The sequence below is a fragment of the Strix uralensis genome, chromosome 9, assembly GCF_047716275.1.
Source record: "Strix uralensis isolate ZFMK-TIS-50842 chromosome 9, bStrUra1, whole genome shotgun sequence".
Taxonomy (NCBI): Eukaryota; Metazoa; Chordata; class Aves; order Strigiformes; family Strigidae; genus Strix; species Strix uralensis.
The window spans coordinates 7,008,566-7,031,719 of record NC_133980.1 but is presented as its reverse complement, the minus strand read 5'-3'; the positions used below and the strand labels follow the sequence as shown (position 1 = coordinate 7,031,719).

General features: G+C 40.4%; 1 protein-coding gene across 1 annotated transcript in view; it reads left to right on the top strand.

Moving 5' to 3' along the window:
* Nucleotides 1-23,154, top strand: part of SPATA16 (spermatogenesis associated 16) — an 81,908-nt gene that overhangs the window by 18,682 nt on the left and 40,072 nt on the right. Inside the window, exons 3-4 of the mRNA XM_074878172.1 lie at nucleotides 8,144-8,233; nucleotides 20,262-20,346. Of these exons, the coding sequence (XP_074734273.1) occupies nucleotides 8,144-8,233; nucleotides 20,262-20,346 (175 nt within the window). The remainder of the gene's footprint in view (nucleotides 1-8,143; nucleotides 8,234-20,261; nucleotides 20,347-23,154) is intronic.

The following is a 23,154-nucleotide window of genomic DNA, read 5'->3' as shown; positions in this document are numbered from 1 at the left end:
TCAAAATCTTTGGGGGTTAGCAAAGATTTTCCTGTGTCCTTGCAGACTCTGCTCCACAGCATGACCCGCTGCCAATTCTCTCCCTCCCTCCCAGAAAAGCAATGCATAGAGAATGTTATAAATCAGTAAAGCTTTTTCTGCTATGCCTTTTTATGTGTTTGGTGGAAGGCAAGGCTCTCTAATGCCTCTTGCACAATTCATAGGGAGACACATGAAGTAGAAAATAGCACCTCTGTTAAGTAGTACACGATTGCTTTAGTGATGACTTAACAGAGGGAATCTCTTATGGAGGCACAGTGGGGAAAAAATCTAAAACAGCTGAAGCCTCACAGATTTAATTCTAAATCCTCTGCATTTTTCCCAGTGACTTTTCAAATACTTACAAAAGGTTTAAAATAATTATTAATGATCAAGCTTTATGCAATATCTGTCAGACAAAAAGGCATCTCAAAACTTGGTCAGTGTATTATAGACAGGATAAGTCAGGACTCTTTAATCCAGATTAATTCAGAACTTTCAAACTAAAAATTCAAAATTCATCTACTTCTTCATTCTCTATCTTCCTTATTTTGCATCTTTAAAACAGGACTATATTAAAGTAAGTTGAAGAATAGAATTCTGGTGAAATATTAAACAATCAAAAATAAATAATGCAATGATGCTATGATACAGTGCAGTCAGTGGGCATTAAAATGGAGAGAGAATAGAAGAAGAGCTCAAGAGCAGCACAGATTTTTAGGTAAAAGTAGAAAAATGAGAAACGTAATGCTGATGCTGCTAATCTGTGGGAATTCTGTAGTGTAATGTATACTTTGTTGTAAACTAGTCTCCTAATCTCTACCTGCTCAGAAAAGGAAGAAAAAGAAAGAGAAGAAATAGCAGCACCTAATTACTTCAGCAATTGTTAGGCATATTGCAATATACATAATAGATGAGATATTATTAATACAAAGCTATTCCATTGAGATGCTCTGGATAATATAAACCAGAAGTACCTTTAAAAAAATAATTCCTTCTCATGCAGCATTTCAAATATTTCTATGTACTTCAACTTTTTATTACTTTTTACATGAGAAGCGTTTTCTCTGTATTCTGATTCTCAGCTCTGAATCATATGTTATTTCCAGGTTGATATATCAGTGACATAATTCCTATTTTACAGGCTGAGAGTTCCTCCATTGAGGTCAAAGGCTATATTCCCCTTGACTTTGATGATGCTACATTGCAAAAACATTTATCTACACAACGTGTGGTGGGATCCTATTAAGGAAAGGCATATTTGGAGAGAAAAAAAAAAAAAAAAGAAAAAAAAAAAAAAAAGGCATGCCCTGGAAGAAATACAGTTCCTTGTAGAAGGAAAAGTCTAGCAACACTGAACTGTTTTACAAGAGCTGAGATACATAACAGCAGTCCTAATGGCATCAGAAAATTTGGTGGTCAAGAAAGTGGTACTTGTACAGCTGGAAAGTGAGTGGGCAGTACATCATGCAAACAAGACAGGGAATGCAGAGTATCTCCACTTGTGTTAAGACGTTTTGGGTGCTTTGAAACAAGATCTTTCTAAATATCTTTTTGTTCTGGACCAGAGAACATTCTCCTTTTTACCACCTTCACAGCTGAGGAATCGAGACCTGTACAGCACATTTGTCTTATGCTTGCAATTCAAAGCAAATTGCTGCTGCAAAATCTTTTAGCATAGCAGTTATATTTCACTTTACTGACAGAGAAAAGGCGTTGTGTGAAACCTTTTTTGGGAACCCACACTTCCTCCCTTCCTGTCTGTTTAGATATGAAAACTTCATGAGATGGTTTCTTCTGTGCACTGAAGGCCCTTGCCCATAGATGCTATAACTGCATTTATTTCTGATTGGTTGTACAAAAAATCCAACTGCACAAAGACATCGGGTGTCCTACTTCAGTGTAAGAGGATTTTGTCCAGTTCCTTGATACACCTAAGTTTGATAGAAGCTTTTCTGTCTCTGTTTGCAGTTGTTTATTTGGCTCAGTGATGACGACTATATTAGAAGAGATTCTTAATGATTTATCAGATTACAAAGAGACCCATTCTGAACTCTGCTGGATTTGCCTTGACAAGCGTTATTCAGTACAGCTAGTCTTGTAGCTACATCTACCAAGTGGTCCTGACCTCTTTGTCCTCCGGCTTTTTTTCTCTGTAACACAGAAGTTACCTACTTTTGCACGTCACTTCTTTAAAAAGAGTGGCCAGGGCAGGGAGGGAAGGGTACTCCTTCCCTCAGGGATCAGAGCGCTCAAGACAGGAAAAAAGATCCCCAAGTGCAGGGCAGGGTGGGCACAGTCACAGCCAGGCATGGGGTGGCAATAGAAAGGAAACTCCCCGCGGACCAATGGGTCTGAACCTGGCCAGCCACCAAGCCAAGCTTGGGAGAAAGGCCCTGCCTCCCTCACATGGCCCTTCAGGTGGCTCTCCTCATCAGAGACACCCTCCTTCTCCCTTTAATTATTAATGCCCACTAGCATTGAAACCATGCCCTCTTGTCCTCTGGGACAAAGTGCTTCTGCATGCCTGCTTTCACAAGCCTACCAAATATTTCCACCAGCTTGTTGAAACAGGGAGGGTTTGTTTTTTTTTCCTCTTCAGGATGTCAGCTTTGGTAAACTCTCACACAGAGCAAGGAAGCCTGCAAGCTTTTGTGTATCCAAGACACATCCCTATTCGTTCCCTACAACAGCACTGGGAGGAGTAGTGGTTTAGCATACAAAGTTGGCTACAAGCAAACACAGCCATGAGGTCCTCAAGTAAAACTTAAATAAGATCATAACATAGCAGCACATACAAATTGCAGGAAAATATGTTGAGGTTGATTTCTGGCTACCACAGGGTTCAGGAATTTGAGTTTTGGGATTTTGACTACCTCTACTAGAGTCGAACTCTTAAACCAGCCCTTAGGATCACAGAACGGAGCATGGCAGACTCAAACAGATGTAAGACTAGTACTACACTGCAGATAATAAGCTACTTGCCATATAGATGAAACAAGGAAAAGGAAGAAAGTGGAGGTTCAATATAATTGTACAAGATTTGTCAGGTTCATCTGTAAATATATTGGGGCTGGATCATCAGCTGTACTGATTGACAGTATTCACTGAAGAGAACACACGGTATGTCTGTAGCAACATGGTTCTGCCGAATACTAGTTGACACAGTACTTGCACCAACATTATGTTTAAAGTTGTGAAGAACACCTCAGCAACTACATCTGTAGAGTCACTCCATACCAGCAACACGTGGACGTCCCAGCACAGCACCCTGCCATACCTACCCATGCAAGCCTTACATTGCTCTGCACAGAGGCACATATTACTTTAGCACTGAATTTTCACTTCTGATAAATCACCTAATTCCTCTCTAATTGAGTAATTATAATTGACAATAAAAACATATTTGTACAGAAGACCACACTGTATCACAGGAAATCATGGACACCAAAGAAAAAGAAAAAGAAAAAGAAAAAGAAAAAGAAAAAGAAAAAGAAAAAGAAAAAGAAAAAGAAAAAGAAAAAGAAAAAGAAAAAGAAAAAGAAAAAGAAAAAGAAAAAGAAAAAGAGAAAAAGAAAAAAAGAAAAAGAAAAAAGAAAAAGAAAAAAAGAAAAAGAGAAAAAAAGAAAAAGAGAAAAAAAGAAAAAGAGAAAAAAAGAAAAAGAGAAAAAAAGAAAAAAAGAAAAAAAGAAAAAAAGAAAAAAAGAAAAAAAGAAAAAAAGAAAAAAAGAAAAAAAGAAAAAAGAAAAAAGAAAAAAGAAAAAAAGAAAAAAAGAAAAAAAGAAAAAAAGAAAAAAAGAAAAAAGAAAAAAGAAAAAAAGAAAAAAGAAAAAAGAAAAAAAGAAAAAAAGAAAAAAAGAAAAAAAGAAAAAAAGAAAAAAAGAAAAAAAGAAAAAAAGAAAAAAGAAAAAAAGAAAAAAAGAAAAAAGAAAAAAAGAAAAAAAGAAAAAAAGAAAAAAAGAAAAAAAGAAAAAAAGAAAAAAAGAAAAAAAGAAAAAAAGAAAAAGCTTCTGCCGCTCTAAATAAAGAAATAACTGCATGCACCTCTACGAACAAACTAGCTTTTACTCACAGTACTAGCAAAAAAAAAAAAAAAAAGGACTTTATCTGCTGTAGTGGTAAAGTGCATTTTTTCACTTGTTTCATCTATAGAACCATCTCATTGAGTTTTTCGTGGCCTACAAAGGCCGAACACAAATGATGTGGTGGATAGTAGCAGCGGCACTTTTTCTTGTCAGTCAGATTAGAGTTAAATCCCCGTTGCATTTGGGAAGGAATCTGATAGAGAATGTGCACCTTAGAGAACAGGCAATGTGATTTCTAGCAGCCAGTTTTGATGTAGCAATCCGAGTTTCTTGACACTGGGCATTAAGACTGAAAGAAAAACTTGGAGAGAAACCCACAGACTAACGTGTGCATTTTTGATTCGCATACTCCAATTGCTATGATGGGGAGAGAGTTGATGACTTCTTCCCCCCTCCTCACAGTCTGAAAAAAAGATAATAGGACAAACACTGTATTATTTTTAAGAGAAGATGTCAAGATGAAAAAATGAAAATGTCAAAAAAGAGGCTGATATACGGCATTACTTAAGGACTGTTTTGTTGAGAAAAACTGACCAAATGATTTACGAAAGGCTTTTAACAGGGCAGTCTTTGGATTACAGTGAAGATGAAAAATAAATGAAAATCTATTTCAAGTTTACTTTAGCCTAGTCATTTGACAGATGAGGGCAAAACCTGGCAAGAACACAAGTTTTAATCTTCAGATGTAGTGACTTTATTTGCAGTTTTGTGGATTAGAAGTTTCCTCTGTGCAAAATAAGAGCTATCCGTTTTCAGACATTTCCTGTCGAAACTACTTTTTCTACCTGAAGCTCCCATGAGAGGCACATGAGTAAAAAGACCAGAGGACCGATGCTTCTGCTCATGGCATGAATCCCCACATACAGAGATTGTCCAGACTGTGTTGCAGCCAGTGTGTCCACCACCTTCTTCCCTTTCTAATTCCTCTTTCAAGCCTCCCTCTTGAAACACATCTCTCCTAATTAATTACTGGATTAACCAGCCTAGTATCAAGACTGCTCATGGCTGGAGGTGGATCTTGGAGCATGGACTTGTTCTCGGTATGCACAGCCTGGCACATTTCTGCCTGGCCAGATGGGTCCCCCATCTGCTCCTATTTGAAGTAGAACTTCCTGGAATTAGGGTTTTCCTCTTAACCTTTGTTTGTATGATTCCTTTGTTTCCTATTTTCATTCAGGTTTTTTTTTTTCCTTTTTACTAAAATAACCTGAAACACATCAGAGTCAGATTTAAAAGCCAAGGGGGTAGCTCTGCGCAGTTTTAGTGCACACCTGGCATTAAATTAACACTGCTCTGCACACAGACTACTAAACTGGAGCTGCATCAGCACAGCAAAGGGCTACTTTTGGGTAGAGTAGTAATATAGCAGAAATTATTTCTAGTGTATATGCTACAGAGAGCCTAGCAACATCAAACCAAACTGCCAGGAGTCAAAGGTAGCTTTCTGATATTTGCTCAAGCTATTAGGGCGTGCTATAATATTTTTCAGTATAGAATTTATAGATCGAGAGAAGCAGTTGATCTTTTTGAGACTAGCAAAAAATCAAGATGGAAAATGGAAAGCTGATACCTAATTCTATGAAAATCTGCCACAGTTCTATATTTATTACAGGCCTATTGCAGCACATCCTGCTCAAAGACTTACAGAAAATGTGTTGCTAACTACCAGGGAATTATTGATTTTTTAATTTTTTCCCCTCATAGTGCTATTGCTTGGCTGTGGTAGAACCGATAACTTGGAGGTTGGAGGGGGGGGAGGAAATCAATATTACTATTATCAGCTGTTGACTACAGTTTACAGCAGCAATAACCTCCTTTAAAATAGCTTGCAGAAGTACCAGTTGTCATCTGCTTAAGGTATTACTGTTTTGGTCAAATCATTAAATGCTGATAGTATTTGATGTTTTGATGATTTCGTTTTGGATAAATTAAGTTTTGGTGACCATCAGTATTGTCTAAACTTCAGATCTGAACCTTGTTTGGCTGAGAACTGCAGTGTTTGCTGTTGGCAGCATCTTTTCCTTACTGATAAGAATGATTCATTCCCCTCACTAAGAGCAACTAATTTTTAACATCCCATGCTGTTTCATACACTGTATTTTAGTTCAGTTTTTAGATATGCCCCCAGTCACTAAGGTCTGCACTTCCTCCAGTAATGCCTTAAGTTATGTGATATCATTTTTCACTGCTTTTCCCCCACACCTTCTTCCCAGAGAGGTAGCTCCTGCAGGGTAAAGCTTTCTCTCAATACAGTTTTCTGAGCATTTTTTTCAAATGTTAGACTGGGAAAGCATAGTTCTGAGATGCTTCCTAGTTCCTATACCACCACCTAAAGTAAAGCTTTACTGTGCCAGAAGAGAAGTGTCGCTGGTTACATCTACCTTAGTGTTTTAGTTTGGTGCAATAGTGAGATCGTGGTGCGCTTTACCCAATTTTCTCCATCTTCTGCATGCTAGACTATTCACAGGCCAATTTTGGCACTCACAAATGAGAATAATTTCAGAGAAAACTACCTGCACGTTCTCTATGAGCTGTGCACAAAATGCAAGTAGTACGTAATGAAGGCACAGGAATCCAAATCAATGGCTGACCTTCAAGGGAGCTTTGAGCAACATGCACAGGGACGTTTTGTTTAAGGGAACAGAGTAAGTCTAATCCGAAATAAAAGCCAAGCTGTCTACAATATAGATGTAGGCGCCTCAATGTTAGCTTCTCTGATCTGCTGATTCACTCCTTATATATCTAATTACTTGCAAATATAGATGTAGCCATTCAGAGCTTTAGGCCGCCTTCTGTGTACCTTGGAGGAAGTGCCTGCCCACAGAGTTAATTTGATTCACCAGTCTATGGCATCTTGGAGATACTTTTGGGTTTTAACTTATTTTGAAAGCTCCTTCTGAAAGCCACAGACATAGGGTCCCTGAGAGCTGAATACATACAGAAAAGGCAGTTATTGGTCTTCTCAAATGCACTGGGTATTTCCATAAATGTGAATTTATATCTGAATGTGTTTACATATATATTTATGTCACTGTTTCAAGACAATGAATAAACTTTAATAAATTGTTTGGTTATGAAGAGGATTAGTTCTGTGGTTATTAGTAGACTGAAAGTACAAGAGCAGTAGTTTTTAATGCTAACATGATACTCAAAACTTTGAATGAGGAAACAAAAGAATTTGAAGGTTTTCTTTGTAACAGAATATAGTGTTAACCTCTTTGTTGATGCCGTAAACTAACATTAAATACATTGTAAAACATGTATGTAATGACAAATATTAATCTTTGCATTCTAGAACACGCTATATGTACCTTTTCTCCAAACATGAGGAGAAGTGCTGACCAGAGAAGCCAGTCACTTACTGGAGATCTCACAAATGGAACTAACTAGATGTAGAAGGAGCTGTCACTCTTGCCCTCCTCCTGCTCACATCAGAAGTCTACTCTGCCTGCCAATCTAATTGCTTAGCTTACACTATTTTTATCCTTTTTCTGATATTGACTTAAAGCCTGTAATTTGTTACACCTGGAATTGCATCAGTTAAGGGTCTAAGAAACATGCTAAGGTCCACCCACGTAGCACCTATCACTTGTACAGAAAGTATTTCAAAATCTTTTAAGTTAACATTAAAACACATTCTAGATGCACAGTTTTTCCAGGTAGATGGGTCAGACAACTGCCACTCATGTTTGTGGAGCTAGGGGTTAACAAGAAGTTGTACTGTAGCATTTTTGCTTATATTATCTACAAGCTAAAGGCAATATAGAATATTGCCACAGGAGCTTTTTTCTAGGACAGTGCACAAAACCCCAATGAAACTGCATTTATAATATAACCTCAATAAAAATTTTAATAATGCTTATTCATATATCACATCTGTCAGAGAAAGTAATAGTTCATATTACATTTGAGACATACAGTGTTGAGTTATATAATATATAAGTGTATACAGTGTGTGTCTTAATCACAGTTTGATTAGTAGCTTTTAATGATTTAAGAATTAGAAATTTAAAGTTGCCCATCTCTCTTATCTTTTAAAGGAGCATTATTCTGAACCCAGCCTATTTCCGGAATCACCTGCGCCAGGCTGCTGCATTTAGGTTCTTAGAGAGATACTCCGAAGCTGCAAGGTACTCTGGTGCTCATGGATTTCTAATGGTTTCTCTACATCTCTTTCATTCCAGCTCTCAGTAGTAAGGACATCATGTTACATCCAAGCTTTTCCAAAATCAGTGGGAGCTTTGCGTTGGCTTTGTGTATATGATCTCACATGCCGCAGAGCTCCAATCCTCCCAGTTGGTGTAACATGAATAATCCCAATTATGCCCCTAGTTGCAGTTAGGCTAATGCATGTAGGAACATTTACTTGTTTTGGGGCACAGGGGTGAGCCCTGATCAGGTCCCAGGGCTATACTGGGAGAAAAGCTACATGCACACAAGCATTTTCCACTCCCTGGTTTCCCTGTAACCCTAGGCAGAAGCTCAGGTGTGCAGGGGTGGGGAAAAAATGGAAAAAAAGAAAAAAAGAAAAAGAAAAAATAATCAAGACCTCAGGGTACACTGTGGTATGCTGCAAAATTTAGCCTGTGTGCAGCTGATGAGATTGCTGGTGTGAATGGGAACTGCTGGCAGGAGGAAAGCCTACAAGAGTAAGCTCTGCTTGTATGGTTGCATTAATGCTGCCAAAAACTAAAAGTTTCAACATGCAGGAGAAGTCTTTAACCACTTAACGTGCTTAAATGAAAGAAATGCATGAGGAAATGCAATGGTGACTTGGTATGTATCACCGTTATTACTAATGCTTAGAGAGGACTGTTCAGCTGAAGACCACAAGGTATATCACAAAATATTTCACAAATCATTAGCTAACTAATGGCAGAACAGTCAGTGTGAATTAGGCAAGAGACTGAAAGGGTCACTTTGCTCATCATTTAAGATGGATGCTAGTGGTAGAGCTCTGAAGCTATTAAAATAGCAGCAAAACAGTTTGTACAGGGAGTGGAAGAAGGCTTTATCCAAGCAGAGTTGCAGAGAGGATTTGGAAAGATGAACTTCAATTTTCTGTGCTGGACTTCAGCCAAAAACTCCAGGACAAGCACTTTTCTTTCTGCAGGAAACACGTTGAAATTATGTCAAAGTAATCTCCACTAGCTTTCACAGGTCAGGACAGGAAGAAGAAATCAGTTCTCCAAGGCAAGGAAACAGTTTTTCCAAATTTCTTTAGAAATATGACTTCAGATAAACCTGGAGTATTTCACTTGACCATAAACCCAGCCGCTCCCTTTAAAAAACAAAACAAAACACAAACAAAAACAAAAAAACACAGCTCACTTTTTAAACAAAGCTGTTTCAAACTAAGAAAGTGAAAAATTTTGTTGAAAAACAATTAAATGCTGTGACAGTTCCCAGCTCTTCTTTTATATTTCACTGATAACAATCTCTTCATCCTAAAATCTTGTTGGGGTCTTGATTCTGAGAGAAATTGTCATCCACTGATCAGCCAGACATTTTAGAGTTGCGTTAGGAGAGTATGTTGCTATGTGACAGGTGGGGAATCCTGCTCAGGATACTTCCAAACCCCAAAATTCACTAGTTTCCCAACAGGTGAAGTGATACAAGGGGAATTGTTTGGGGTGTTGGGGGGGAAGGGGGGGGGGGGGGCTTTCCCCGTGAAGTCAGGTTGGAGATAAAACAATAATGAGTTAAAAAAATACACTCTCAGAAACTGATCTTTCCTAAGAAGCAATACATATACATGCCCATATTTAAAAAGTCATTATGAATCAAGAAGGTGTTCATAAACATGATTTCAAAAATAAAAAAAATTGTGGTCGGTGTTACTGTAGATAGGCAATCAGTATGTTTACTACACCAGCAGGCAAGAGGGAACTCTGTTGGCCTTTTTCCCCCACATTGAGTAGCTTTCAGGAAACTAGATGATTTTAAATGAGATTACGTATTTTGTAAAGGAGAAGAACATTCTGACAGACTGAATCCAGAGTGGTTCCAAAAGCAGTGACTATAGCAGTATTCAGAGTTTAGCCTAGTTTAACATAGTGTTATAGCAACTGTGCAGAGCTGCTTCTGCAGATTGTGTTAAACTAAGCTTAGCACTTCTTCTGTCACCTCACTGGAGTCACTGGTCTAGTCAAACGCCACTAATGGTGCAGAATGTACTCTGCTCCTTACAGCCAGACCATGGCATACAGATACTCAGTTGCAGTTTCTGGAAATACAAACTTGATTTCTGTTAGCATAAGCCATCATTTATTTCTGCTTGCTTTTTGCATGAGAACAAGGTCACTCTATTCCTTTTTCTGCTTTCAAGTACCTCTTGCCTTTCCATCCCCTCGTGTGATTTTTAAGTTATTGCATAGTCCGTTAAATACACCCAGAAAACTGTATGGGTATGTGAACAGGAATGGCTGGTTGGGAACAGTCCTGCTTGGCACAAGCAGCATGGATAATCACATTTAACCAGCCTACCTATCAAGCTGAGATCCCCTGAGATTTTGTCTCCAAGGACATACCAGACTGAATTCTTCGGTTCGGAGAAAGTCATAGGTTAGAGTGGGGTCAACTATAATTTAAGCATCTCTCAAGTTCCTCTGTGTGTAATTTTCACTAGCACAGCCCAGTATCAGGAGAATAAGCACATGAAGCAGTCTAAATGCAAGGACGTCTGAATTAATGTAAGGAGTCTGATATGCCCATATCTGCATTGCTTTGTGATTTTTGCCAGCTGCATAGCAATTCCTTCGGGATAGCACTGTGATAGGATGCCACCACATGGAGTGCAGCCTAAGGCCACTTGGCATTGTAAAGCAATCCTAGAAACACCACTGTGGGGTCACAGCATCTGCAAACGATGAATTCCAAAGTGCTGCAACCACTTTCACTAAGATGTCAGCTAGTAAATATATTTCTCTTCTATTGGTATCTCTAATGTGAGAAGACTGCTCTTGACAAACACAGTAAAGATTTAAACCTCAGGAGGGAGAAAACCTATTTCACTTGAAAGACCATCTTGGCCCTTGAACAAATGGGCATAAATGTATTACATATAAATTTAGTCTGGAAGTTACCAGGAAGTTTTAGGCATTAGAAGGCATTTAGGCTTAGGATCAGCCTCCATAGCAGCTACTGGAAGTACCCTGACAAAGGACACACTGTCACAGATGATCAAAAGATCACTTAATAACCAGAATGGAAAGTTCAGGAAAGGGTCCTGGGCTCACTTCTGTCCTAAAACTGAGAAAATGCTCTCAGAGAAGGCCAAGGCAAACTCAGCCTTCCTGGCAATATAAGGGCTGCTACTTTGGGGAAGGATGAGATAAGAGACATGTACATGCAAGGGAACGTGTAAGCCACAGAAGAACCTCGGAGATCCTTATTATCTCTAAGGACGGAGCAGACAAACCACTGGCTTCTGCTTTCAAGGACCAGAGTGCTAGAAAAGGAACATGCACCCAAGGGTAAGCCTCAAAGCTCCTGAAGGAAGAGTTATCAGAGCCTCTGTGTCCTTCAAGTCACCAAGGCCATGGGCTGTGACCCCACAGCTGCCTGTTACGCGTCCGCAGGAGAAGCTCTAACCAGATGAGCAATAAGGCCTGAAAGCAGTTTTTCTTCTTTACTCAAATAGTGTAGGCTATTGCTGACACTGAATAGCCTTGAATCAGTAATAAGGTGAAAATTTGTAACTTAATGAAAAATATGGCCACCTATTTGCTTTGAAACTGGAGTTTTAAGTACAGAAGGGATTTTGCCCATTTTTCTCATTAAGCTGTATGGCTCTCATCTTTCTGCTAATCAAAATGCTGTGCTGATTTAACAGTGTCACTGTGTTCTGTGAAAAGCTTAAGATAGCTCTTTTATCACCAGCTAGAACACTGGTGACTTGAAATTAGTTGTATACATGTAGGGGAAAACAGACTGTCTGTCCCTCTGCCAGAACAAACAACTCATATTCATCTGACTGCATAGAGTAGGGGTAAGAAATCCTTAAGGAGGAAGAAGTTTTAGGATCTTAATAGCGGTGGTATGGCTGACTCAGCTTTTTGACATTCCTATTAAAAAAAAAAAAATAACCTAGATAATCCCATCAGCTGAAAAGCAAACTAGGTCTGCAAGTAGTAAACGTCGGCCCTCTGTAAGAGTTCAGGTCTGTGTCCCCTTGTAGTCAGACTTGAAAATGTAGTGTGAGAAATCTAGGTGAATAATTTGGGGTTTTATATATATATATAAATTTGTATACTGGGTTTTATTCTACAAAGTACACAGTTGCACTAAGGAAAGCTCTATAAATAATGGGGGTTGGGGATAGAAGCTCAAGGAGCCACCAGCTCACGGCCACTTGCACACACCTGCATCTGTGCCACCCGCCTTTGCATCCCGCCTGGATTTTCTCTTGGAAAAACAGAGAAAAGTGCATATTCTTTCTCTATCCTAATTGTTTCAGTTTTCCTAAACTGAAATAAACAAAAAAAAATCCAATTCTATAAAAAGAAAAATGTTGTCATAGCAACCGACCCCCCCACCCCACCCGTCAGCGCTGACTCTCAGCTGTCTCTGGGCCCCGCGGTTCGCCAACACGGGGGGAGCTCTCGCAGCCAGGGAGGGCGATTTTTACACCGTTATTCCGGGAACTGTCGGGGGTCAGAGCCCGGGGGGGCTGCAGCGCCGGGCGGCCCGTTGGGTGCCCCCGCGGGGGAGCGGAGCCGCCCCACGCGTGACCGCGAAGCCCCGCGGGCCGCACCCCGCCCGCCCCAGTGCGGCTCCGCGATGACGGGGAGCAGGGGCCCCCCCTCCGCTGGGGAGCGAATTGCACAGGGCGGTCACGTTGCCCGGGACTAGGAAAGACGCTGGATGTGTTTTTCCACACCCACGGAGGGATCCGAGAGCTTCTGCGGGTTTTGTGACCCCCGCCGTCCCCGGAGTGACGCTGTGAAAGGGGCACTTCATAAATTGGATCTAGGAAAGCAGCTCTGACAAGCGCCAGGATCAGTCAGAGCCCAAAGGAAAGTCCACACAGCCTATTATTTAATTTGACACCAACATATGATGTTAGTCTAAAATTACCGGCCCTCATTTCTGTGCCACACGCATTATTCTTTATCTCTTGAGATTGCCCTAAGTGTCAAACAACAGCTCCCTCAGACAGGGTCGCATCAGAGGTGGCCTTCACTGCTCGTTTGTCTGCACCCCCTGCCAGAAGTAAACCCGAACGCTGACAGTACAAGGTCTGTCTCTAACCCAGGGAGCGTGAGGAACAAAAGAGGTACAAGAGAGCAGCGCCAGCACCAGCTGGAGTTGAGAACAAGCTCGGACCCCGTACCTCTGAAAGTTTCCTTGCCTCTCTGGTACGAGTAGTTCACAGAATCACAGAGTCATCCGGGTTGGAAAAGACCTTGAAGATCCTCCAGTCCAACCATTAACCTCCCACTGACCGTTCTCAACTCCACCAGATCCCTCAGTGCTGGGTCAACCCGACTCTTCAACCCCTCCAGGGATGGGGACTCCACCACTGCCCTGGGCAGCCCATTCCAACACCCAACAACCCCTTCTGGAAAGAAATGCTTCCCAACATCTACTCTAAAACTTCACTGGTACAACTTGAGGCCATTCCCTCTTGTCCTATTGCTTGTTCATCCCAGCTATCCCATCTCTTCTCCAGATGGCTCGGCCGTGAAGCTAACACAGGCACTGGGCTCTCCCACACTGCCTGGGATTTGCACAGCACATCCATTTGGACTGCTGCTTGCTTCAGACAGGTCACGGGGAGCCCAAGATCTCGCTGGGCTTAGCAACCTGTTTCCTTGAACATCCCCTGTCATTTTAAAAGACTTGCCTTTTCCCCATGCATTGCTCAGCTCACATTTGTAAAGCAATTTCTATGTCCTTACAGGGCAGTTGCCACTAAATGAGAAACATTTGTTATCACCGCACAGCAATCTCAATACAATGCAGAAAGTTGTTACCTGCATGCAACCATAGGACAGATAATAATAAATATAATAAATGTATTCTAAGTACAGGTGCTATGTTCCTTGCAGGAAGCTTGCTTCTGCTTTCTAACAATGGGCTAATGACCCAGAAACTTCAGCAAAGACAGCAAGCATACCCCACCACCAACCTGGAAGGTTTTGGCAGGACAGAAGAGCTTTATAGCAGCTTCCCAGTGCATTTCAGGTTCACTGGTGAAATGTTTAAAAGGAACTTTTAGCCAGTCCTCTGCAGGAATTAGCAACATCAAGGTGCTATGCATAGATAACACAAGTTTTTGCCCCATTTTGGGGCTAGTGTACATATAGGTAAATCCTGACATTAGTAATTTCATTCCTGCTCAAATATTCTGGAGTTCTGTTTATCTCTCATCATCTAATGCTTTCCAGGTGTCTCCATAACATCAAAATAATGAGTTGACATTTATTTAGGATATATGGAAATGTTTAAAAATTAACTGTTATTATTTTGTTCACTTTCCAAATAGGATAATTACATTCAAATTATTACCTCCTACTTATTCCAGTTATAAACATCACTTTCCTTTTCTAATCTCAGAATAAGAAAGGTCATCCAGAAGAGAGCAGTAGTTTATTTTGCATCTTGTATCTCGGACTCAGCACTACTGCATTAGAGATCTCAGATACCCAGGTGCCTATATCAGAGCTGATCTAAATAGCAATATTAAAGTTCCTGTTAAACTGAAAAAATAGAGATATACTTACCCTTTCCGAACAGCATGTCTGCACAGGACTAACATCACATGGCAGTGGCTAAGGCCTTCCTGCAGTACCACTTACTGCAGATCCAGGTGAGATCACTTGAAGTAGGGAGCAAAGGTAATTTTCTGCCACTTATCAGCCTCCTGATCTTAGCAGCAATTGGGGCTGAATAGCATAGAAAAGTGAAAGTTACTCTAATGTGCATAGGCTGTGATTATTTCTAAGGCTCTGCCATTTGCAAAGAAATCCTTCTCTCCCCTTCAGGGCTTCTTACCTTTCTTGCAGCTCAAGGGGAGCAGTCAAGGCTTAAGGAGCTGACCTTGAGGATTGCTCTCATATTTTTTCTAGTATTTACAGTGGTAGATGAGCACACAAGTATTTAGCAACAATGCTAATTTCTTGTCTTGTTTGGAAATGTAACACTTTGGTGCATTCCAGTAAACTCTGCATATTTCTTATACCCATACATCCATTTTCTTGTCACAGACCTGCGTGGCTGCTGCAAAGGATTTGGCTGTACACTGGGCTGTTAGTGTCAGCAGCTGTCATGCAGCAAAAGCTGCCTTTGACTCTTTTATTACAAGTCCTATGCATGTCTGGAGATGGGCTGAGGGAGACAGTTTAGGATCTGTGGTGTGCTCTTCGCTGGCACATATAGAAATATATCTTATTATTCTGCACCACCAAGTGGCCAGATTGAGCAGATATTGCAAGACACCTTTGGATCCAGGTTTACCACGTTAACCCAGATGGGTTTGGTTGTTATGGAAGGTCGTACTGGTCCTAACCAGCAACTAGGAAAAAAAAAAAAAAAACATTTGACTGTAAAGCCTCCTGTTTTGAAAGAATGAAGTGTCACTTCTTCTCCAACATCCCCTAAGTTGTTTCTGAAGGTGTATTGTCAGAACTACTTCAGGTCTCATGTCAATCAGAGCTCTTTGGTGGGCTGCACACCTGAAACTCAGGCATGTTTTAACTATGTCAAATCAGTAACTCAAAACTGGTGGATGGCTCTGTCAATATGAGGCCCATATTTCTGAATATCAATGAAGTGCTTGTGTAAGAAGTAGGGAGAGAATGCACGTATCTTTGTTCTTTACCATTAGAGTTTAATACCACTATCTTTAAAAACTGTAAAAAAAAAAAAGCTGGCATTTCATCCAGAAAAATGGATTACGTGGTCTAAACGGGGGGTATTTTCCCATTCTTTTGTACCTTATGTTCCTTGTGCTCAGGAGGGTTCAAAGCTGAACTCTTATGTAGTCACTCTACAAATCAGAGCGAGGTCTGTTGCTGGCCAACGTTATTGTTCAAAATCTCCAAGGGATATAACAGCTGATCCCAACTGATAACATCACATATCACATTTACTGTACAATACTGATACCATAACAGGGCAGGGAGTGGTCCCTCATTCCGTTACTGGGAATATCAGTTAATGTATCAGGAAATTTCTTCTTTCAAGGACTTCTTCTTTCTGCTCTTCCCAAATCCCTGTTAATCCCAGCCATCCCTGCTGTACTCTACTCACCATAGAGCTGCTTTTTATCCATGGAGTTCAAGTGAACACTGAAGCAGCTCAGCTTCATTCTCAAGATATATATTATCCCCATAAACCTTTAATAAAAATGCAGTACTACAGTATGTTCTAGACTTTTGTATGCTGCATTCCACCTATAATTTTACATATAAAATTAACTATAGTTCACAATGGATGGCTAGTTTGGTCATTACAGATTCCCCTGTTGATCTGTATTTAGTATTTTATCAGCCTGCAGATTGGATCAATGTTTTCAATGTGCAAGTAGAAAAGAAGGTTACAGCTGGTTCTGTAACTAATTTTCAAACATTTTTTAAAAATAGACACAGAAAGTATTTAGTATAACAGTGTAAAAGTGTAAGTAATACTGGGCTGACCCAAACAAGAAGAGATTAATGTACACATACAAACAGAAATGGCAACAATAATCTGAATTGTGGAGTTACCTGTGAGAGTGACTATTTCAGCTAAATTCTTTACCTGTTCCTGGACAATTTAATCAGACATAAAGAGAGAAGCTTCAAAGTCAGACAGTTTGAGTTCCATGCCCCATTTTTTTATATTTTCATCTCAGTTTGGGGGAAGCAAATTTCTCTCTTCTTCATTAGTACACTGAAGGAAATGGAAGCATTGCACTGTACCGTAGAAAAAGAATATCACAAATGAGTCTATTTTAAAATAAGGAAGGACCCTCCAAATAAAGAAGAAAACTTCCTGATAGCTGTATCATTGAAGGAAGGTTGGTCAGCTTTGCTGAAATGCTGTTAGACATGAAACCATCAAAAAAACCCCAAAAGCAAGTATGGTGTCTTGAGACATGTGCATGTGATAAGCTTTTACTTTGATAAGGAGGGAGAAAATGAAGTTAATGAGTTGGGCCACTGGCTGAGGATCTTAAATAATAATTTCATAAATAGTATCTCCTTGGATAATATTTCACTTAACTCTCATTTCAGAGTGTCTCAAAGGCTTAGTCTCTTACTGAAAGTCCTTGTTACCTGGATTTCTATGGGCCACATGGATAGGTACTTACTGGGAGTTAGGAACCCAGCTCAGGGCTTTATGCCTTCATGTTTTGCAATGGTAGCCAGGCTTTTAATGGGCACAAATATCTCACTCAGTCCTTTGGTTTCTGAGTGTTTTGGTCCCTAAATATTTTTCAGTGCCCATCCCTATGACCAGACAGTGTAATTTCACCTGTGTCCCTGCATCTGAAAATTCATGATTCCCTATTGTGTTTGTCACTTTGGTTCTGTGAATTGAGCCTTGGAGGCTTTCAAAGAAAATTCTTTGGCCTGGGCACATTTGAGGTTGGACACAGACCATACACATGGTCTTAATGCTTAATGCTTTTGTTTCTTTTGAAAGTGGAATTTTTTAAGTTTCTCATAAGCCCTGAGGTCACAGTAGCAAGCATCAGTCCTGACCTGTGTGTGCTCTCTGATGGCTGAGGAACTGAGTAAAATTGGGATGGAGGTACTCAAAAGGCTCGGGGGGGTTTTATGTATGTGCCTCACCATTCCTGATGTAATGCATGGCAGTATGGGAGAAATCTAGCGGGGATAAAGGCAGATGTTGAAAAACTAAACACGAATGCTGGAAATGTAAGTGTGCTTCTGATTATTTAAATAAGAACAAATTAAGAAGGAAGAATAAAGAGGAAAGACGCTTGTCTGGAGTACAGCAATGCCTGGAGACCTCTGCCACGATCAGAGCGACATTGTGCTGAGCACGCTGAGAAAAATTAGCAAAAGGTTGCGCCAGGAGGACTTGCACACCAAATGAGTAAATCAGTCAAATATTATCATCTGCATTTTACAGCTGATGCTGAGAAACAGAAAAAGATGAAGTGACTTTCTGAGAACTGATTCCAGATTTGTCCAGGGCTCTGCGCACATCTCCACTTTTGAAAGCAGTGCCATGCCGGCTGCCACCGGGGAGTGGGAGGTCACAAACTGGATGGTGTGTTGTGCTGTGGGTGGAATGGATCCTCGCTTTGCCAGTCCGCGGCCTGACGTAGGGATGGCAAAGCACGCTGCGGGTGTCTCTGTATCGACTGATTGCATTCGACCCGTGGCAGTGCTCCTGCAGCAGCAGGGTAACGCTCGGGGTTAAGGATTTGCCACTTTTAATCTTTGAAATGACAGCAGTTGGGGAGCGATGTATCTATAGGATATATCTTTAGGATCCCAAATTGTAAATGGCCACTTGCAAATGTCCTTTGATTCCAGAAAGGACAAGGCTTTAGTGCTTGAGAATTCCTCTAAATTTAGATTGAAAGTTCCCTCTTTCTGACAAGGTCACCACTGCTCACATACACTGCTAGGGACTAGCTATTGCCAGGGGAGCTGGAAGCTTTGTAGACCACCTCCAGGAGACCAAAGGTACAGAATAACTTGACAGATTCCCCTCAGTTTTGAGCTACATTGTTATTTCCCTTTTGCACCTCAGGACACAGTGAAGGTCTTTCCTCAAAACCATCACCAGGTCAAGCAGGCAAAGCTGAATACTTTGCTCACCTTCTCTGCTTCATCCACAGGATCCATAGGTCATTCCTGGGATTAAACCCTGGCACCATTTAGAGTCAATGAGAGTTTTGCCAATGATTTCTGAGGCAATGAGGATTTTAGCCTTTGTTCATCCTGTGCCAGCTGGGCTGACGATGTTCAATTAGAAATTGCTCTTTGTTTTAGTGCAGTCAAGAGGATTTTTGCCAATGATTTGAAAGAGCATTGGATAAAGCTTATGGATAAATCCAGTCCTTATGCAGAAATCCATGGATCCTACTGAATTGCTTTTCTCCCAGTGAAATTAATGGGAGCTGTATGAGAACATCTAAGGGAAGATTTAGTTCCTGTTTGTAACAATATGTTACCCCCAGATACTGGGCCTGCTTTGAAATGTTTATTGTTAAATCTGTGTATTTTTGGTTATATCTCATTAAGAATATAATACAGCCTTGGAAAGTACATTCTGAAAGGGTATTACAACAGGATTGGGATTACTGTTTGTGAGACACTTTTAACTAGGGGGAAATTTCAAATTCAATTTACAGTAATGTCAAAGCACAATTAATATATAGGCAATGATAAGGGGAACATGCAGAAGTACACATTGATAGCACTACATCAACAAATAAACTTTTGGTGCTAGTAATTAGGTACACAAGATTATTATATGTTTAATTGACTAAAGTGACAATTTGGAATTACATCTAGTCACATTTAATTGGATTTGGAATCTCTAGAGGAAAGGAAACAGAGAGCAGTGTGGAGAGACAGCCATAAAAGCAAACTGATTTTCTAAAGTCTGTTAAGACTCTGCATTAATATCCATTTCACAATAGTTTTTTAATATCCCTCAGTCTAGAAAGAGTAATGCAATGATTGTCACAGACAGTGGGAGTACTAAAGCATACTCAATTAGGTAGAAAGATAGCTGATTTCTTTTAGTTTGGGGTTTTTTTTTTAAAGATATAGTTTAATCAAAGGTGAACTATGTCTGAGTTTGCCATAGACAAGTGATATTCTCAGACTGCCAAGCTACATGTTGCTGTCCTAGAAGAAAAGTACTTACATATATTTCACCCATAAATACTTTAAAGCAAAAAAAGAAAATCCAGATTAAAATATTGTATAGCAGTCATTATATATTTGCTCAGAGTAAAATATGGAAAAGCTGTTAAAAGAAAATGTAGGGTTGTTTGCTTGCAGATAGTTTAACTAGCTAAAAATATTTACTAAGGCTTGTCTTAAAGTTGGACAAAGACTGAGAGTTATGTGTAATCTTTGGATACAAACCTCATGTTATGCTCTTTTAATATTACCTCCTTTAAATATTGCTACATACATCCTTCTCTCCCTGTACACTCATTTATTCTGCTTTTGTCATCAGGAGCGCCATGATTGCTGACTATATGTACTGTCTGACAGGAGGCACTGAGCAGCATACAAGCAAGCTCATCAAACTGTATTGGCAGGTAAAAATTGACAGCCCAATGAGGAAGGAGGTGCCCATCTCACTATTAAGACTAAAATGAAGGATTACTGCTTAAAAGGCTGCCGACAAAGGTAGCTCTTGGGCATATCAATCAACAGGACACTATATAGTACTACCGTATTTATAATGAAGTAGATTTTCTTGGACTAATTTTAAGGGCAAAATTCAAGGTTGTTAACCCTTGGCTCATACTTCAATTTTATGGACTGCTGTAAAATTTAATTCTGGATATTGTATAGTCCCCTAAGCTATTTTTTGTAAAGTCTTCCTACCTTAGTGACACTTTCCTTTTGCAATTTGCATGATACTAATCCTCTGACACCTTTCCAAACTCTTCAACCGGAAGGGGAGGAAAAAATGACTGTAACGAATGGTCTCAGAGGAGTCTAAAGTACTCTGTGAAGGATGGCTAGGTAAGACCCCAGTCTACAAAGACAACTTATGTGGGGAGTAGACCATTGACTTCAATGAGACTCGTCTCTTGAGTGATACTTATTTGAGGTGGCTGTTCAGCCACATCAGCACAAATTTAAGTTTAAGGGTTCCCCCTTCTGCTCTGAAGAGAGCTCTCACAAACTTGGAGTGAATGGTTGCTAGATCCTTTGCTGGGAGAAGTTTATTGCTGCAGGAGCTTATCACTGCCAGTGGTTTCCCAGCCTTCACCCCCCGGTTTCAGTGGGACCAAAGTGCATTTCAGAGGGAGAGCAGCATTTGGGCCTCAGGCAGTGGAAGACCCTTCTGCCTTGCAGAGTGGATCTGGCCCTCAGGTCCTCCTTGTCCGTACAGGGAATTTAACTATGCTAAGAACCATATATGTCCCTTGCAATAAAATTTCGAAGTCTGATTCTGATCCTGTTTATTTTGGGCTTATTCTGTGACAACATCTGTGACATCTGTGCAAAATATGTGTGACATAAGCCAGAGTAATAAAGATCATAATCTGGTCTTTTATCTTCACTTACACGGTAAATTCTTCCTTTTTAAAACTATTATTAGTTGCATTCTTATTGGTAAAATGGAATAAATCTCAGTCCTGGGAGCTGCTGAATTTCAGTACTGCTGTGAGTGCAAAGTGCATCTCATTCAGAGAATTACCCACTGGGCTAGTGTTTGCAGGGCCTGTGAACTTTCTTATATGTTTTCCAGCAGAGAATTTCTTCTGTACAGAACAGTTTGATTTTTTCCCCCAGTGGGTCAGACTCGTTTAAAATCTTGAGTTCACAAACAGGTTTTATGAAGGGGTCATTTCTTTGAATGGAATGTCTTTTTTTGTCTCTTAACACTGGCATCCTTTGACTTCCCTTCTTGATGTCATGGACATGAAGCTTCAAAGAATAAACCTTTAAAGGAGAAGCTGTCATAGCTGTCCTCTTCCCCAGGGGTTCCGACTGTCTTGCTATGTAACGGGGCCGAAAAAGTGGCACGAAGGACAAGATTCATCACGGTGCCTCCTTGTAGAGTCTAAACCAGAAGCTGTGGTTGGACTAAGGTGGAATGAACCAGAACAGAAGTGGGACTACTGAATCGCTTCCAGCTATTACCATCACCTTCTAGATAGCAAGGGCCAAAGGATTTTGGTAGTGGTAGGAATCATTCACCTCTGCTTCACTCCAGAGCTCACAGTTCATTTCTCTTCCTGATGGAGAGTTGATGTGTGGGCCTTTCTGGACCCCTGTAGCACCAAGAGGCACCACCATGCTGTTTGTGTCCCGTTCCCACTCCTTCTCTGCCTTTCTCCTGAACTTGAATTGCTGTCATCTTTGTCTGCAGAAGCTTTGAAATGTCAGTAGAGATCTAACCATTTGTTTGATCCCCCACCATGCTTGATTTTCACTGGGAGACAGAGATTGCTCTGCAATTTTGTGCCTTTTGTGCGTATGCCTTAGCGTGGGCTAGGCTAAGAATTCAGCGGTATCTATATGCTGACACACACGCAGTAGAGGCAGTTGGGTGCCCAGTACTGCTCCCACTCAAGTTAATAGCTATCACTTAAGAAACGCTGTTCATGAAGATATATCCCCAGCACCAGTTACCTTTTCCTTCCCGAGCTGATGAGTTCTGTGCACTCAGCATCAGGGGTGACTTCAATGTCATTAGAGCACACAGCAACAATTATGCAGGATGATGTAGCATGTGACACTGCACTGGGACTTTCCACGACAGAGAGACCAAGCAGAGGTAACATAATCTTTTTTATTAATATTCTCCCTCTTTCACGGTGTAAAGCTGAAAATAACTTGTCACGACTATACATGCTCATGTGCCTTTGTAACCAAAGCAACAGCTATTGATGCACGCTTTTCTTGCTAACTACTCCTCTGCCCCAGAACTTGCTCACGTTGGCTCACAACCGTGAGCAAAATTTTTTGAGGAGGAAGGGAATAGATGGTGAACAGGACGGTTTGTTTTTTACTTTTCTGAAGAAAGATTTTTAGATTAGATACGTCACTCTGCTTTGATCAGTGGGGCATGATATAATCTTCTGGTGTGTCATTGACTACTTTTGTTTCTTCTTTTCATGATTCTTTTAACTGCTGGAAGAGGCTTTTCCTCCCCACAGCCTCTCTTCTACTTCTTTCATGGCTTCAAAACATTGTACAGACCACTCGAATCCTTCAATGATGTCTTTACTGCAAAAGATTCAGGCTCTTAATTCACAACTGCAAAGCTCTTTATTATTTATCCTACTTCTAAATCACTGTTTTCTCTCTCCTGATATATTCCTCATGCTCAGAGCAGTCTTTATCTTGTATCTCCTTTGGTTTTCTTCTCCTGATTTTGGTTTTAT